The 18,526-nt window shown below is 36.3% G+C and overlaps 1 protein-coding gene across 5 annotated transcripts in view; it reads left to right on the top strand.

The window, feature by feature from the left end:
* SENP7 (SUMO specific peptidase 7) overlaps nucleotides 1–18,526 on the top strand; it is a 203,958-nt gene that overhangs the window by 91,469 nt on the left and 93,963 nt on the right. For 3 of the 5 annotated variants that reach the window (XM_023732868.1, XM_023732869.1, XM_023732871.1), the window contains one exon: nucleotides 5,854–6,048. The exons of the other annotated variants lie outside the window; for them this stretch is intronic. In XM_023732868.1, the coding sequence (XP_023588636.1) occupies nucleotides 5,854–6,048 (195 nt within the window). The remainder of the gene's footprint in view (nucleotides 1–5,853; nucleotides 6,049–18,526) is intronic. 5 annotated transcript variants of the gene reach the window in all.

Genomic DNA, 18,526 nt, shown 5'->3' with positions numbered 1-18,526 from the left:
AAAGGGAGAAAAATTTATTTTTGGTTTTCAGTTTCATCTTTAAATTTTATCTTAAGGTTTAACTGTTGAGAAAAACACAATTACTCATTCAGTCCCAGAAATCATATTTTGTTAGTAATTTGCAGTCTGAGATCTAAAGGTTGTGATCTAAGCACTTTGCCTTTTATTTGAGAGCAGTTTGGCCTTTAAATTTCTGAATAAGATTGAAAATAAGAAAAATAAAAACACGTGGTCCAAATCAATCTTGTTAAATAGTGAAGAGAAGGGTCAAGAGTTTTCGAAAATGTCAAACTAACAGTATTTGAAATACACAAATTTCTTTTCAGATAAGTAAACCACATTTTAGTCATGTCCTATCTCCATATGTGGTTCATATCTGTTCTCCTGGGAAATTTCCAAACATTTATAAACCTTGATCAATAGGCAAGAAAGGGACTTATGTATGAGGCTTTGGAGAAGGTATACCATCTTCCTTCTGCCTCCAGTCAATTGACACCGGAGATAGTTAGAGAAATATGGAAACGAGGCAATGTACCCATAGACTGTTGCGAAGAGTTAGCTCCTAGTTTTTGGAATTCTCCTAAGTGGTGTAATTATTATATTTATTCATTTCTTTTTACATTGGCGTATGTTTGAAGTTTTAAAAAGTTGCATATTACAGATATTGTAATGATAAGACTTTTGGATACTACCGTATTCCTTTCACCTTAAAATGTCTTTAAACCAGTAATATTATAGTTGAGTGATAATTTATTCACTTAAAATTTAGCTAAGTAAAAGAAAAGAGCAGATTTAGAAAATCTGTGAATCTCCATAAAAAAGTTATTCAAAAATTCATTTTTTTTTTGTTCTCTATATAGCTTTACACACTGATTATAAAAGGTATATTTTGAATTATATCTCTTGGGACAAGAGTGAATTTTTGAGAGCTCGCTTAAAATGTCACATAACAATTTTACAAAGACATTAATCTAGAATTACAACAAAATGAAAACTAAATCAGTATTATATATTTTTTGCTTATTTTCTTACAGCTTTTTTTTAGCACATGATTGTTATCTTTTAACAAGGATTTCATTTCTTAAAAAGATTTCACGTCTTCTTGACATGAAGTTGTGTATTAATAGCTCTTAGCAGTTTCTCAAAGCTCCTATCATTTGTTAAATTACTTGAACCTCAGAGTATAGCATCTGTGTTAAACTCAGTGAGAGGGATTGACATCTTGCTACTTAAGCAGGAAAGAAACCCCCGATTTGTAATTGAGAAAATTAATGGCCAGAGAGAATAACAATGCAGAGATAAAATCAGTAAATGATTACTACTTCTCAGGCCAGTTTACTTTCTGCTATATTTCATTGCATTTCAAAATTCATTCCTTTACTGAGTTGTCATATTTTTTGCTCTTTTTCTGCTTTGGTTTAGCATATTTATTCTGAAGTGTGATTTCATAATGTTAGTAAAGTTAAACAAGTTCTATTTTACTTATTGCTATTGTTTAAATACTTAGGCAAAACAGATTGGTTAGGCTATGTGAAATGACAACTTTAGTCTTTCCTTCCAGATTAAGATAGTATGAGAGGTGAAATATATAGCTTCATATGTTCATTGTGAAAATTCAGAATCATTTGAAATTCTGGCTAGCTCTGGAATTTCCATGGCAGTGCTAATTTATGTAGTTGTACTCCAAAAGACAATTTAGGTATTATGAACTTACCTATCACTTTATAGATTTGTGTTCTGTAAGACTGTCACACAGAGTTCTGTGCTTCCTTTATGTACTCCAGTTGAATAAGTTGGAAGTAATAAAAGGTGTTCTAGCTATGGCTTTGTCTTATGAGGAGCTGGGCATCCTATAGACATTGCTAACTATTCAGTTATAAACTTTTCTAATAGACTATTATTTTCATCAAGATTGCAGAGCATAATAATCACTGTATTTGAAAGAACAGTTCATAATTTTCAGCAAGATTTGAAAAACATAAAAGTTAAAGTGGATTTCTATTTATTGTGTACTTACTGTGTGCCAAGAATTGTGCTCTTTTACATCTGTTATTTAGTCCTAACAACTCCACATGGTAGATCTTCTTCTCCCCATTTGAGAGATGAGGTAAAGGGTAAGAGACAGAAATTATAGTAACTTGCCCAAGGTTATATAGCTTTTAGGTGCTGAAATCAGAATCTGAGCCTATGTTTGTCTGACTCCAAAGTCCTTGTTCTTAACTGTACTGCTTCTCTTTTTTTTCTCAGCAGCTTATTTCTTCTTATTTTGTTTTTTTGTTTATATTTTCACTCTTGTGAACTTTAATTTTTTCTCATCAGTAGATTAGGAATTGGACTTTATTTTTAATCCCTTCTAGTTCTAAAATTTCATGGTACTCTATGACCTAGATATGTATGATTCATTATTGAAAGAATATATCCTTATTCATTAAACTTCTACTTCCTCTTCAATTTTTTTCCCTGTGACATTTGTCACATAGTAACAGAATGCTTCCTAATTGAAAGGTACTATGGTAGACATACTGTGATAATTCCCTGAACTTTTTGATAGCTTTAAAAGCCCTGGAAGGCTCTGGTGCTTTAGGGATGCAGTTTCTAGTACAGCTTGGTTTGTCAAATCTCCTTGTCAAATGGTTTTGGTTGAATTAAAACATTTTGAAATTTTTCTGTTAGGAAACGTTTTTAACTTAAACAGTCTCACTTATTCTCCCAAGTTATTTTTTTTTATTTCTAGTTTTTGCTTTTTCTCTCTTCAGAATCCAGCAGAAAAACAAACCATACAGGAATATGGTCAGACCTTAACAAATTTTCTCTTTTCTTGCTGATATTTGTACTGCCTTTTTGTCAAATATTGTCTTTAACACTTTGTACAGGAGTAATCTATGAACTCCAACTCCTGTTTTCAAGAGACATCCTTTTTTAGGGACCTAACATTTTAAACATTTAAATATGTAATAGGCATTTAAACAGAGATACTGAATGATAGTTGACATTTCGTTAATGTGTCTCCTTATATGCCCCCAAATTTTCACTCTACTCAGATATTGCAGATTTTTGGATTATTTTTATCATGAGCAACATTTCCGAATTCAGTAGGGATACCATAAAAAGTAAGAACTAAACCAGTTGCCATTGAGTTGATTCTGACTCATGGTGACCTCAAGTGCTTCAGAGCAGATCTGCACATAGGGTTTCAGTGGCTGTGATCTTTCTGAAGTAGATTGCAAGACCTTTCTTTTGAGATGCCCACCTCGTGGATTCGAATCACCAACCTTTGGGTTGGTAAACAAAAACAAACAAACCCGTTGTTGTCGAGTCAGTTCTGACTCATGGTGACCCCATGTGTTACAGAGCATAACTGCTCCATAGGGTTTTCTTGGTTGTAACCTTAACGGAAGCAGAGCTGCAGGCCTTTCTTTCACAGTACCCCTGGGAGAGTTTAAATTGCCAGCCTGTAGGTTAGCAGTTAAGTGCGGATTGTTTGTACCACCTAGGGACCTTCGTAAGCGAGTGCTTAACCATTTGCACCACCTACAGACGCTCATAAGAAGAGTATATTGTTAATTCTTAAAAATGAGTTCTCAGTTTAGTCAGTCTTTCAGCGCTTAAAAATAACATTTTATTTATACTAAAACATTTATCTGAAAAAAATGGGTCTAACATGAATGAAATTCTGCTAATACTCTTCCTAAAGTATTGAGAACCACAGTTGAGTTTTCTTTAGCAGTTCGTTTTATAGTGATACCTAGTGTGAGGTAAGATAACAGAAATCTTAAGATTCCTTATTGGTCTTATGTTGCCCGTATTCCCACTTCTGATCCAGTTTCTTCAAGGAGAGTTTTGTCAGGGGTCAAGGATACAAGGGAGACAGTAATAAATAGGATCCTGAGAGATTTAAGTGTTGCAAGGAGGAGGAAAAGTATCTCTGCTCTTCCCTCACACACAATTAGAGGATGCACTAGGTGGCAGACTTCTTTCCCTTCTTCTCTTCTGAACTCTTAAGTTCAGGGAGCTATATTTAATACTAGCTTTGTTTGTAGATCAGATGTATTATCTAATCACTGCAATGCCTTTTTATGGTGATAGTGCTAGAAATGGATATTTTTAAAGATTTCTTGAAGTATATGAGGAGAAGCTCAGTTATCTGGAATCCTTTGGGTGGCAAGCTAGTTTTGAGGATACAGTGTAATAGAATAGAACAAACAAAACAGCCAAAAGCTAATAGGCCATTCTTCCAGGAAGAACTGCTTATACTTGGGCAAGTTATTTAACTTTCCTGAGCTTTCGGTTCTCAATGTTTAAAATAAAGAGAAGAACTAAACAATTTTATAGCTTTCCTTAAGATCTGAAATTCTGTGATTTCATAACTGTCTCAAACCTCGTGAAAAGAACATTCTGAAACCTAGTGCATCTATGTAGTGAAAATAAAGAGCACCTCTAAATACTATAACAAATGTAACTGACAATAAAATCCACATCTTTCACTTAAAAGTACTCAGACCCTTTTTGAGTGTATATATTACTCAGAAAGAGGCAGTAAAGTGCTGCTAGTCACATATTGATAACAGTCAATAAAGAGGAAATAGGAGAACTTTTAAAATACAGTAACAAGAACTAAAAAATCACAATAATTTGGGTTAGGCTCATCATTTCAGTGCCAAATAGCAGCCTTGAGGGTATCATTTAGTGTGGCAAAATACACCAGTTATTGTTCATAATAACAGCTGGTTAACCAAGGTGATAATAAATGTATGCCCTTGACTATGAACCTTAAAATGATCAGCTGCTAACTGAACGGTCGACTGTTCAAAACCACCAGTGGCTCCATCGGAGAAAGATGTGACAGTCTGCTTCCATAGAAATTTACAGTTTTGGAAACCCTGTGGGGTCGCTGTGAGTTAGAATCAACTTGACAGCAGTGGGTTTGTTTTTTTTGTTTTTACTAACCTAAAGGTAAGCTGTTTGAATCCGCCAAAGTGGTGCTGCAAAAGAAAGGCCTGGCAATCTGCTTCTGTAAAGATTATAGCCAAGAAGACCCTATGGAGCAATTCAACTCTGTAACACCTGGGGTCACTATGAATGACAACTGACTCGACGGCAGCGGGTTAGGTTTTTTTTTTTGTTGTTTAACCAAGAGAAGATTATATTACTGTCTTCTGTTTAAGAAGATCCCAGGAATATATAGTACATTTGATAAGAACCCCACCAATGTAAAAAGGTTTGGAGCTTTAAAAATACACTTTAATTTTCTACAGATTTAACTTATTGACTCTTTTCCCAGTACTATTATATAAATTATATACACTATTACCAGTATATGTACTCTTTCATTTAAGGAATCTGTCGTTATTATAGATGCAGTCTGAGTGATATCTCCCTTGCTGGATTTAGCATTTGTTATTTTCCAATTATAAGTATGTAATTGTTTATTGAGGAACTTTCTGTTGAATGAGAATAATAAAGCTTTCTTGAATTGGTCAGTTTAATTTTGCAGTTACCTGTATTTTGAACAACTACTGGAAAAGAAAAAGAGCGTGTTTTTTGAGAAAAATTGGTTAAAATTTTATGCACCCCAGTAGCATCCATTGGTACAGTTTTAAAATTGGCTACTTGTTAAAGTCTAATTGTAGTTGTAGGTTAATCTTTGTCAATTTATAAGGAACAAGTACTTCTAGAAACAAAAAAGAATGTGTTTATCTAGACTTTTGAGTATTACTGGTTGATTTCTAGAGTGTTACAGTTCTAATAGCTTACTTGTGCTAAGAAGAAAATGTTTGAAAATTCAGCCTCGTAGAATACGTGTTTTTACTGAAAACTTTAGTACAGTGCAGTGTTTGTTGTTCTGTGTGACAGGATACCCAGAGTTATATTGACGAATGTCCTGGGAACGGAGTTAGGAAGAAAATACATACAGACCCTACCTGTAACTGAGCACAGTATGGGTGATACAGACAACTTGCAATCAGAGCAACTTTCTTCATCACCTGATGGCAACCTAGAATCTTGTCAAAATCTAAATCCTCCCAAGAGCTGTTTTTTATCTGAAAGGTATGTTTAGTGATAACTTTACTCAAAATAAATATTATACTTACTCTCATGAGCCCTCCCCATTATTTCCCCCCAGATATGTTATTGCTAAATGTGAGGTAAATGTGCTCTGATGGCTGCTATGGATTTTCTCCTTTGGTGGCTGGCATGGCTGTCCATTGCTAGTAACAGTTTCAAAAAGTACTGGTCACTCTACATTTTGGGAAAAAGGATTCGGACTCTTAATGAAAATTTAGTTACCTATTTCAATATTCCTGTTTCTTTATCTGATATAATTGAAATCCATACTCCTGACATCTGTTGATGTATTCTTAACCATCTTCTCTGCCCTGTCCATCCATCTGTTCGTCTGTCCAACCATCCATCTTGTCTTGTTCACTGTTTTACCTCCAGTTTCTAAAACTCTGCCTGACAGTACTCACTAAATAATTATTGCATGAATAACTGAATGCATTTCACACAAACATGATTTGATACAGCTGAATTTCGTTAACAAACACAGCCTACCGTGTCAGTAAGAGAAATGCATAATTATAAAGTTTCCTTTGTTTTAAGCTCTAGGAGAGGCCCCTGTGGGTGACAGAAGTAATCAGTAATCTGTGGAAAAGAGTCGGGTTGGTTAGTTAGTAAATACCACTAGATCTTTTAACTCATTTAACTTTCATTTCTCATGAACTCCTGAAGCTTCTCTTTTTATTTTTCTACTTTCAGTCTGTAGAATAAAGAGTTTTGATCTGAGTGAAAAATGATCTTAATTTTTTTTCTCCTGAACCATCCAAAGGAATCTTCTGGTTTGTATTTCTCTCATAAGCCTAGTTACATTAAAGAGTATTTATAGTTACCTTTTTAAAGATCTACTACTAATTTCTTACACTTCTAACACATTTTATTTTTATAAACTCTATTTCTTATGAACTTCTGAATTTTTCTCCTTTTGGCAGATATTTTATGTTTTTCACCTAGTTTTGTTTTACTTAGTGTGAATTATCAGTGACAGTTTTAACTTTATGCTTTTATTAGATCTCTTTCTAAGTTTGTTGAAGAAAATGAGAGTTTCAGTGGCATTATCTGGTTACAACATTTAATGTAAAGTTGGATATATTAGAAATACATTGTAGGGGTTTGTTTTGGCCACCTATGCTAGACCATGAGCTCCTTAAGGAGAGGTATCATGTCTTATTTGCCTTTATACTCAGTGCTTAGTTCAACATATAATGAATTTTGTGCACTTGGGTTAATATTCATGTTATTTAACCTTGCTCTTCAGTTTCCTGAGTTGTTAAAAGAGAAGTGATTTAGAATATCCTTTCTTCCTCACAGAATTGTTGTATTATCTCTCTGTATCTCATATGTGGGAATTCTTTGTACCCATACAATATTATACAAAGGAAAATATTATTATTGAAGATACTTAAGAAAAGTAACTTATGACAGAGACGGGAGAAACTCCGGGAGTATGGCCTACAGACACCCTTTTAGCTCAGTAATGAAGTCACTCCTGAGGTTCACCCTTCAGCCAAAGATTAGACAGGCCCATAAAACAAAATGAGACTAAGGGGGCACAGCAGCCCAGGGGCAAGGACGAGAAGGCAGGAGGAGACAGGAAAGCTGGTAATAGGGAGCCCAAGGTTGAGTAGGGAGAGTGTTGACATGTTGTGGGGTTGGTAACCAATGTCACAAAACAATTTGTGTACTAATTGTTTAATGAGAAGCTAGTTTGTTCTGTAAACCTTCATCTAAAGTACAATAATTTAAAAAAAAAAAGTGAATTATGATGATGTATCATTGCCATGGAATTCAAATGACATCAAAGCACATTCATGCTGTTATGGGAAATAGTACTATTGTGAAGATTCTGTGAAAATCTTGAATTGTCAGCATTTTTCAGACTTTATTCCAATCTGAGCTAAAGTTTAATACTAATAGGTATAAAATTTCTGGCCATTCCCAAAATATATTCTGTGGGATTTCTAGCTCTCTTCAAGTCATTTCTAAACAATTCTGGAAATTTCCAGGAGGTATTTGACGTCGACCCTGAAAATCCATTCTCTTGGTGGCAGTTTTCTTTGACCTTTACATTTGGAAGAAGCATAAACTTTGGAACCAGACACCTGGGTTCAGATCTTAACTGTACTACTCATATGCTGTCTTAAACCTTGGGCAAGTTACTGATCTTTAAATCTAGGATAATAATACACATTTTATAGTATTTACAGATTTAAGGAGCTACCTATGTGAAGTTCTTAATAAAATGCCTGGAACATAATAGGTGTTTAATAATTGGTAGTTATTATTTGTATGTCTCTCTTGTTGCTACTGCTGTCAAAAGTGCCATTAAAGGCTGTATGCTACTGAAGCCATTTGTGTTGAGGCTGCTAATGTCTGATCCTGAAATCACAGCTACCACTGTTGCCCTTAGCAGTGCTGCCAGGGCACTTGTCACAGCATATCAGCATCACCATTTGGTTTAAAGAGGAATATTGTTCTCCTTGGGGTCTCTGGGTATTGCAAAAGGCTAATGGGCTCAGCTGCTAACTGAAAGGTTGGAGGTTTGAGTTCACCCAGAGGTGCCTTGAAAGAAAGGCCGGGCAGTCTACTTCTGAAAAATCAGCCATTGAAAATCCTGTGGAGCACAGTTGTATTCTGACACACTGGGCTGCCATGAGTTGGAATTGACTTGATGGTAACTGGTGTTGGCTCTCCTTAAACCAAGCTTTAGTTCTTTTTTCCCTTAAAGTGAATTTATTCTGAGCAGAATCCAGAGTGTCCATGAAAATAGACACCAAGTATGGCCATCAGTTCAATAGATCTACCCTAGTAGAACTGAAATAAATATAGGATGAACACAGGGTAGGCTCAGAATGGTACTCCTGCTGTATCCAACCTCCTCCTAGCCTGCCCATTTCAAAATCAGGAAGAGTAAATAAAAATATAGATCTTTTGAGACCAAACCAAAAAACCCACTGCTGTCGAGTTGATTTGAACTCCTAGCAACCCTATAGGACAGAGCAGAACTGCCCCATAGGGTTTCTAAGTCTGTAAATCTTTACAGAAGCAGACTGCCTCATCATTCTCCTGCAGAGCAGCTGGTGGGTTTGAATGGCCAACCTTTTGGTTAGCAGCCAAATCCTTTAACCAGCGCGCCACCAGGAATCCTAGATCTTTTGAGAAGGACACTGATACTCTGATGTTGTTGTTATTGTACTGTTATTGTATAGAATTTGATAAACGTCCAGCTCTTACCAGGAAAATATCAAAGTCAGGTAGCAACTTGTGAAATTGGTGGATTGAAAAATGAAGGTTATGACTGTGGAAACTGAGGAGGGTTCTGCTGAAATCTAGTGCTTGTGCCCTTGATGATGCAGATGGAAGAATATTATACAAAAGACTAAAAGTCTTGCGTTAGCAACTTAACCCTAATAGCTTAGCCAACTTAAATGTTCAGAACTGTTACTATTGATAATAACAGACAATCTGAATGGAATTATGTATGAAAAAACAAACTTCTTGTTTTATACCAAACATCAAAGAATGATAGAAAACACCAAGGATGAACAGAAAATTCAAGTTAAAATGGTCTCTTTAAAGTAATATTTTTTATTTTTTCCAGATGACAATTTTTATTATTTTAACAATTGTTGTTAGGTGCTGTTGAGTCTATTTCGACTCATAGTGCTCCGATGTGACAGTAGAACAGCCCCATGGGGTTTTCTAGGCTGTAATCTTTACAGGGGAGCCCTGATGGTGCAGTAGTTAAGAGCTCGGCTGCTAACCAAAAAGGTGGGCAATTTTAATCCACCAGCCACTCCTCGGAAACCCTGTGGGGTAGTTCTGCTCTGTCTTACAGGGTCACTATGAGTTGGAATTGACTCAGTGGCAATGGGTTTGTTTTTTGGTTTTAATCTTTACAGGAGCAGGTTGCCAGGTCTTTCTTTCGAGGAACTCCTTGGTGGATTGGAACCACCAGTCTTTCAGTTAGCAGCCTAGCGCTTAACCATTGTGCCAGCTTCTTATTTTAACATATATGCCCTTAATCAGGTTGCTAACCAAAAGGTCAGCAATTCAAATCCACCAGCTGCTCCTTGGAAACCCTGTGGGGCAGTTCTGCTCTGTCCTATAAGGTCGCTATGAGTTACAATCAACTTGATGGCATCTACATTTCCACCCTTAATTATTAAGCTTTTATTACGCCTGTAACACTTTATTTTATTTTATTGTACTTTAAGTGAAAGTTTACAATTCAAGTTAGTCTCTCATACAAAAATTTATACATACATTGTTATGTGACCCTAATTGCTCTCCCTATACTGTGACAGCACACTCCTCTTTTCCACTCGATTTCCCATGTCCATTCCACCAGCTCCTGACCCTCTCTGCCTTCTGTTCTCACCTTCAGACAGGAGCTGCCCATTTAGTCTCATGTATCTACTTGAGCTAAGAAGCACACTCTTCACGAGTATCATTTTATGTCCCACAGTTCAGTCTAATCTTCGTCTGAAGAGTTGCCCTTGGGAATGGTTTTAGTTCTGGGTTGACAGAGAGTCCGGGGGCTATGCTTTCTGGGATTCCTCCAGTCTCAGTCAGACCATTAAGTTTGGTCTTTTTACTAGAATTTGAGTTCTGTACCCCACCTTTCTCCTGCTCCATCAGGGACTCACTGTTGTGTTCCCTGTCAGAGCAGTCATTGGTGGTAGCCAGGCGCCATCTAGTTCTTCTGGTCTTAGGCTGATGAAGTCTCTGGTTTTTGTGGCCCTTCCTGTCTCTTGGGCTAATACTTTCCTTGTGTCCTTGGTGTTCTTCATTCTCCTTTACTCCAGGTAGTTGGGACCAATTGATGCATCTTAGATGGCCACTTGTAAGCTTTTAAGACCCCAGATGCCACTCACCAAGTAGGATGCAGAATATTTTCTTACTAAGCTTTGTTATGCCAATTGATCTAGATGTCCCTGAAAGCATGGTCCCCAGACCCCCAGTCCTGCTACTCTGTCCCTCAAAGTGTTTGGTTGTATTCAGGAAACTTCTTAGCTTTGGTTTAGTCCAGTTGTGCTGACTTCCCCTATAGTGTGTCCTGTCCCTTCCTTTACCTAAGATCATTCTTGTCTACCATCTAGTTCGTGAATAACCCTCTCCCTCCCTCCGCACCCTTGTAACCATCAAAGAATGTTTTCTTCTGTGTTTAAACCGTTTCTTGAGTTCTATAATAGTGGTCTTACACAATATTTGCCCTTTTGTGACTGACTAAATTCACTCAGCATAATGCCTTCCAGATTCCTCCATGTTATGTTTCGTGGATTTATTGTTGTTCTTTATCGTTGCATAGAGTTCCATTGTGTGAATATACCATAATTTGTTTATCCGTTTGTCCGCTGATGGGCACCTAGGTTGTTTTCATCTTTTTGCTATCGTGAACAGTGCTGCAAAGAACGTGGGTGTACTGTATCTATTCGTGTGACAGCTCTTGTTTCTCTAGGATATATTCCAAGGAGTGGGATTGCTGGATCCTATGGTACTTCTATTTCTAGCATTTCAAGGAAGCGCCAAATTGATTTCCAAAGTGGTTGTACCATTTTACATTCATTTCAACAGTGTATAAGTGTTCCAGTCTCTCTACAACCTCTCCAACATTTATTATTTTGTGTTTTTTGGATTAATGCTAGCCTTGTCGGGGTGAGATGATATCTCTTAGTAGTTTTGATTTGCATTTCTCTAATGGCTAACAATCATGAGCATTTCTTCATGTGTCCATTATCCTCCTGAATGTCTTCTTTGGCGAAGTTCCTGTTTATATCCTTTGCCTATTTTTTAATTGGGTTATTTGTCTTTTTGTTGTTGAAGTTTTAAAGTATCTTGTAGATTTTAGAGTTTAGAAGCTGTTGGGAGTTGTCTTGGCTAGAAATTTTTTTCCCAGTCTATAGGTTGTCTTTTTCCTTTTTTGGTGAAGTCTTTTGATGAGCTTAAGTGTTTGATTTTTAGGAGCTCCCCCTTATCTAGTTTCTCTTCTGGTGTTCTGGCATTGTTAACTTACGGTTCGTATTGTGTTTATGCCGTATATTAGGACTCCTAGTGTTGTCCCTATTTTTTTTTTCTTCCATGATCTTTATCGTTTTCAATTTTATATTTAGGTCTCTTATCCATTTTGAGTTAGCTTGTGTGCATGGTGTGAGGTATGGGTCTTGTTTCATGGTTTTGCAGATGGATATCCAGTTAATGCCAGCACTATTTGTTAAAGAGACTTTTTTTTCCCCAATTAATGGACTTTGGGCCTTTGTCAAATATCAGCTGCTCATAGTTGGATAAATTTATGTCTGGATTCTCAACTCTGTTCCATTGGTCTATGTATCTGTTGTACCAGTACCAGGCTGTTTTGACTACTGTAGTGGTATAATAGGTTCTAAAATCAGGTAGTGTGAGGCCTCCCACTCTGTTCTTCTTCTTCAGTAATGCTTTATTTATCTGGGGTCTCTTCCATATGAAGTTGGTGATTTGTTTCTCCATCTCATTAAATAATGCTGTTGGAATTTGGATCAAGATTGCATTGTAGCTGTAGATCGCTTTGGGTAGAATTGACATTTTCACAATGTTGAGTCTGCCTGTCCATGAACAAGATATGTTTTTCATCTTATGTAAGTCTCTTTTGGTTTTTTGCAGTAATATCTTGTAGTTTTCCTTGTGTAGGTATTTTACGTGTCTGGTTAGATTTATTCCTAAGTATGTTATCTTTTTGAGGCTATTGTAAATGGTTTTGATTTGTTGATTTCTTCTTGGAAGTTCTCTTTGTTGGTGTAGAGGAATCCAGCTGATCTTTTTATGTTTCTCTTGTATCCTGATACTTTGCTGAAATCTTCTATTAGTTCCAGTAGTTTTCTTATGGATTCTTTTGGGTTTTCTGTGTATAAGATCATATCATGTGCAAATAGAGATACTTTGACTTCTTCCCTACCAATTTGGATGCCCTTTCTTTTTCTAGCCTAATTGCTCTGGCTAGGACCTCTAGCACGATGTTGAATAAGAGTGGTGATAAAGGGCATCCTTGTCTGTTTCCCGTTCTCAAGGGGAATGCTTTCAAACTCTCTCCATTTAGGATGTTAGCTGTTGGCTTTGTATAATGCCCTTAATTGTGCTGAGGAATTTCCCTTCTATTCCTATGTTGTTGAGAATTTTTATCATGAATGGCTGTTGAACTTTGTCAGATGCGTTTTCTGCATTGATTGGTAAGATCATGTGGTTCTTGTCTTTTGTTTTATTTATGTGATAGATTACATTGATTGTTTTTCTAATGTTGAACCATCCCTACGTACCTGGTATAAATCCCACTTGATCATGGTGAATTATTTTTTTGATATGTTGCTGAATTCTGTTGGCTAGAATTTTGTTGAGTATTTTTACGTCTCCTGTAACACTTTTAACTAACATTTATTAAGTCTTCACTATACTGTTAAACTCTGATAAATGTGCTAACCTATTTAGTACGGGTTTGAATTGCAGCTGTATGATTTTGGGCAGTTTGCTTAACTTCATTTTACCTCATCCATACAATGAGATAATAAGACCTAGGTATGCTGGAGAAGTAAATAAAAAAAATGTATGTAAAACATTTTATGACTGGCCTCAGCGAGAGCTTTTGTTATTATTTCCTATATGGAATTGTTTTGCTATAGATTTTTATTTTTAAAAGACTATTTTAAAATATTGTCACTTGTTATAGTAATTCCTTTGTGACATATTTAAATAGTAGATAACATAAGTCATTCATTAATTCCATTTTTCAACAATAACACAGTTAATAGTTTATTTTTATATACATATGTGTGCATATGTATGTATTCACACACACACAAATATACACACACTTGCACACACAAATATACATGGTGGTTTAGATGGTTAAGCACTGGACAACTAACCAAAAGGTTGGTGGTTCAGACCCACCCAGAGGCACCTCAGAAGACAGGTCTGGCGATCTGCTTTTGAAAGGTCACAGCTTTGAAAATTCTATGGAGTGGTTTTACTCTGCGCACATGGGGTTTCCATGAGTTGGAATCGACTCAGCAACAACAAATACACACACACACACACACACACACACACACTCATGTTCTTTTTTATATAAATGGCATCATACTGTTAAATACTGTTACAAAATTACCTTTTTTAATTTGATAACTTTTCACGTCAGTACATAGAGATCTACTTTATCTGGTTTTTTTTTTTGTTTGTTTAAGTATACTTTCTTATGAGTGGTCATTGAGGATATTTTTTGTTTTTTGTCTGTATCAGTATTATATAACAAGGTACCTGTATATGTGTATCTTAATGTATTCTGGTAAATCCTTATGATGTCATTCTCTTATATTCTAAACAGAATTAGGTGTTACCATTTAAAAAAATTCTTGACAATCTACAAAAAAAACCAGAAATCAAACCGTTGCCGTCGAGTGGATTCCAAGTCATAGCGACCCTATAAGACAGCATAAAACTGCTCCATGCGGTTTCCAAAGAGCGCCTGGTAGATTTGGACTGCTGACCTCTTGGTTAGCAGCCGTAGCTCTTGCCCACCACGCCACCAGGGTTTCCTGACAATCTATAGACAAAAATAAACGTAATTGTTTTAGTTAAAAAATAAATTTAGTGAAGATGGTTTTTGTATTTTGTATATGAGTTCTTTATTTAGCCTTTGCCCATATTGGGATGTGTTTCTTATTGATTTATAGAACTTTTATTAAATATATGAACTCTTTGTTATATGTTTTCTTAGTTTCCTAGTGCTGCCGTAACAAAAATACCACAAGTGGGTGGCTTTTGAGATCAGAAATTTATTATCTCACAGTTTTGGAGGTTAGAAGACTAAATTTAGGTTGCTGTCAGGGCCATGCTCTCTCTGTTTTAGCTCTAGGGGAAGGTCTTTCCTAGTCCCATTTAGCTTTATAGCCCTGGGCATTTATTGGTATTCCTTGGCTTGCAGAGGGATCCTCACATTGTCTCTTTCCCTGTGTGTGTCTCTGTGTCTGTTTTCTTTTTTCTATAAGACACCACTGAGAAGGGATTAGGTTTAGAACCCACCCTACTCTTGTAAGACCTCATTAACACAACAGAAGAAAACCACTATTTTTAAACAGGGTCCTATTCACGGGTATAGGAATTAGGACTTCAACATATCTTTTTGTGGAACACAATTCATTTCATAACATATGTGTTACAAAATTTAAAAAAAACAACTTCTATTTGTCATTTTACTTTGTTTATAGTATCTTTCATTTTTATGTTGTAAAATCTGCCAGTGGTTTGCTCCTGTGTTTTGGTGTATACTTGGAAAGGCCTTCTCAACTCCAAATATACACATAAGTCAGTCAATCACTGTTGTAATTTGTGATGCTTTATATGAGGTATCAGCTCTAAAAACAACAGTCTGGAGGTTACTTTTCTAATTGAAGTTCTGATTCCTTTCTTGCCTTTCTAGGGTCTGGTGGAACTCTCCAGTAGGTCAGACGGATCAGAATGTTTTAGTATTTTTTCAGTTTTATTTCCCATTGAGATTCTTTTGAAATATTTTTAAAAGAACTATTCTAAATACATTGAATTCGGCTTTAAAATAAGCTTCACAGATATGTAAGAGAAAATACGTCTTAAAAATATGTACATTTTACAAAAGCAATAGGATCTTACTATATCCAGCATTCATTAGATGTTGTTAATTAGACTTTAGTGAAAGGCATCCAGTTGCCATCTTAGGTTGCAAAAATTTAATACAGATTTTCAGTAGAGGGAGCTCAAAGCTTTCACATGGAAGTGGAGGAGGTTTTGTATTTGATTCATTCATTTTAGCTGTATCATAGTGTCCTGTATTCACATCTGTTGATTTTTAATTTGTTATTACCTTTTGAAAAAAAAAGTCATCCACATAACTACTAAAAGAAGTAGTCTATTTTGAGAACATCTTTTTTTTTAGTTAAAATTTTCTGTCTATGTGTTTTTAGTTGTAAATTTTCATCTGACAAGTATACAACTGCATTTTTAAAAAACACAACTTTATTTAGTTAAAATTATTTAAAGATTTTTTAAGATTATGGATCTTATTGAAGTAGTGTTACAAGAGTTTTAGGCTCCAAAGATTTTTTAAAATAATTTATTTTCTCGTTGTTGTTGAGAATATACATGTAAAACATATACCAATTCAACAGTTTCTGCATGTACAGTTCAGTGACATTGATTACATTCTTTGAGCTGTGCAACCACTCTTGCCCTCCTTTTCTGAATTGTTCCTCCCCCATTAACATAAGCTCACTGCCCCCTAAGGTTTTTATCTGATCTTTCCAGTTGCTATTGTTAATTTGATCTCATATAGATAGTTCTTAAAAGAGCACAGTGTTCAAGTCAGACATTTTTTACTAGTTAAGCTAATCTGTTGTTTGGTTTTAAGAAGACTTCACAGGATATTGTTGGTTTAAGGTTTAAGATGATCTCAGGACAATAGTTTTGGGGGTTCATTTAGCCTCATTGGCTCCAGATAGTCTTAATCCTATGAGAATTTGAAATTCTGGTCTGTATTTTCCTCCTTTTGATCAGAATTCTTCTATAGACTATTTGATCAAAATGTTCAACAGTAGTAACTGGGTACCATCAAGTTCTTAGTTTTATGGCAGAGGAGGTAGTTGTTCATGGAGGCAGTTAGCCACACATTCCATTTTTTCCTATTCCTGACTCTCCTTATTCCTCTGTTGCTCCAGGTGAATAGAAACCAATTATTGTGCCTTGGATGGCCACTAGCAAACTTTTAAGACGACAGACACTACACAACAAACTAGGAAGTAGAACAGAAACACTGAATACGTTATTAGGCCAATTAACTGGAATGTCCCATGAAACTGTGACCATAAACCTCCAAATCAAGGAACCTAATCCCATGAAGTGTTTGGTTGTACGTAAGCAGCATCAGCAGCTACTGTCTCTCTCTCTTTTTGTCATTGCTGTAAATATATCTGTCACACGACATTTGCCAATTCAAATTTTTACAGGCATACAACTTATTATTTTCTTTTTTTATTGTACTTTAGATGAAGGATTACAGAACAGATAGTTTCTCATTAAACAGTCAGTACACATATTGTTTTATGACATTGGTTAACAACCCCATGACATGTCAACACTCTCCCTTCTCGACCTTGAAGGACCTTTTTTTGGTGAAAATATACATAGCCAAATTTACAGCATTTCAGAAGTTTCTACATGTACAATCCAGTGACATTGATTACATTCTTCAGTTGTGCTGCTATTCTGACTGTCCTTTTCCAAATTATTCCATCACCATTATCTTCAACTCACTGTCCCCTAGTCTTCCCATCAGACCTTTTGAGTTGCTGTTGTCAATTTGATCTCACATAGATAATTTTTTTTTTTTTTTTTGTACCTTAGATGAAGGTTTGCAGAACAAATAGTTTCTCATTTAACAGATAGTACACATACTGCATTATGACAATGGTTAACAACCCCATGACATGTCAACATTGTCCCTTCTCAAACTTGGGTCCCCTATCACCAGCTTTCCTGACTCCTCCTGCCTTCTAGTCCTTGTCCCTGGACTCCTGTGCCTCATTAGTCCTGTTTTGTTTTATGAGGCTGTCCAACCCCCAGCTGAATGGTGAACTTCGGGAGGGGCTTCACCACTGAGCTAAGAGAGTGTCCGGGGTTCATAATCTCTGGGTTTCCCCAGTCTCTCAGGCCAGTAAATCTGGTCTTATTTTTGTGTGTTAGAATTTTGTTCTACGTCCTTTTCCAGCTCTGTCCAGGACCCTCTATTGTGATCCCGGTCAGAGCAGTCAGTGGTGGTAGCCGGGCACCATCTGGACTCAGTCTGGTGGAGGCCGTGGTAGCTGTGGCCCATTAGTCCTTGGGACTAATCTTTTCCTTGTATCTTGTTCTCTCCATTCTCCCTTGCTCCCGAAGGGTTGAGACCAGTGGAGTATCTTAGATGGCTGCTCACTGGCTTTTAAGACCCCAGATGCTACTCACCAAGGTAGAATGTAGAACATTGTCTTTATAAACTGTGTTACGCCAGTTGAGCTAGATGTTCCCCGAGACCATGGTCCCCACAGCCCTCCGTCCAGCAATTCAGTCCCTCAGGGACTTTGGAAGTGTCTGTGGAACTTCCATGACCTTTCCTTGCACAAGTTGTGCTGGCTTCCCCAGTAATGTGTACTGTCTTACCCTTCACCAAAATTACCACTTATCTATTTAGTCCCCCCCCCATCCCTTGTAACCAACAAAGTTTGTTTCTTTTTATGTGTAAACTTTTACATGAGTTATACAGTAGAGGTCTCATACAGTATTTGTCCTTTTGTGATTGACTTATTTCACTCAGCATATCTTCCAGTTTCATCCATGTTATGAGATGCTTCACAGATTCATCATTGTTCTTTATCTTTGTATAATACACCATTGTGTGTATGTACCATATATCCATTCATCTGTTGATGGGCATCTA

Source organism: Trichechus manatus, unplaced genomic scaffold, assembly GCF_000243295.1.
Source record: "Trichechus manatus latirostris isolate Lorelei unplaced genomic scaffold, TriManLat1.0 scaffold00055, whole genome shotgun sequence".
Classification (NCBI taxonomy): domain Eukaryota; kingdom Metazoa; phylum Chordata; class Mammalia; order Sirenia; family Trichechidae; genus Trichechus; species Trichechus manatus.
Note: the sequence above shows the minus strand (reverse complement) of the source record. Positions and strands in the feature narration are given on the sequence as shown.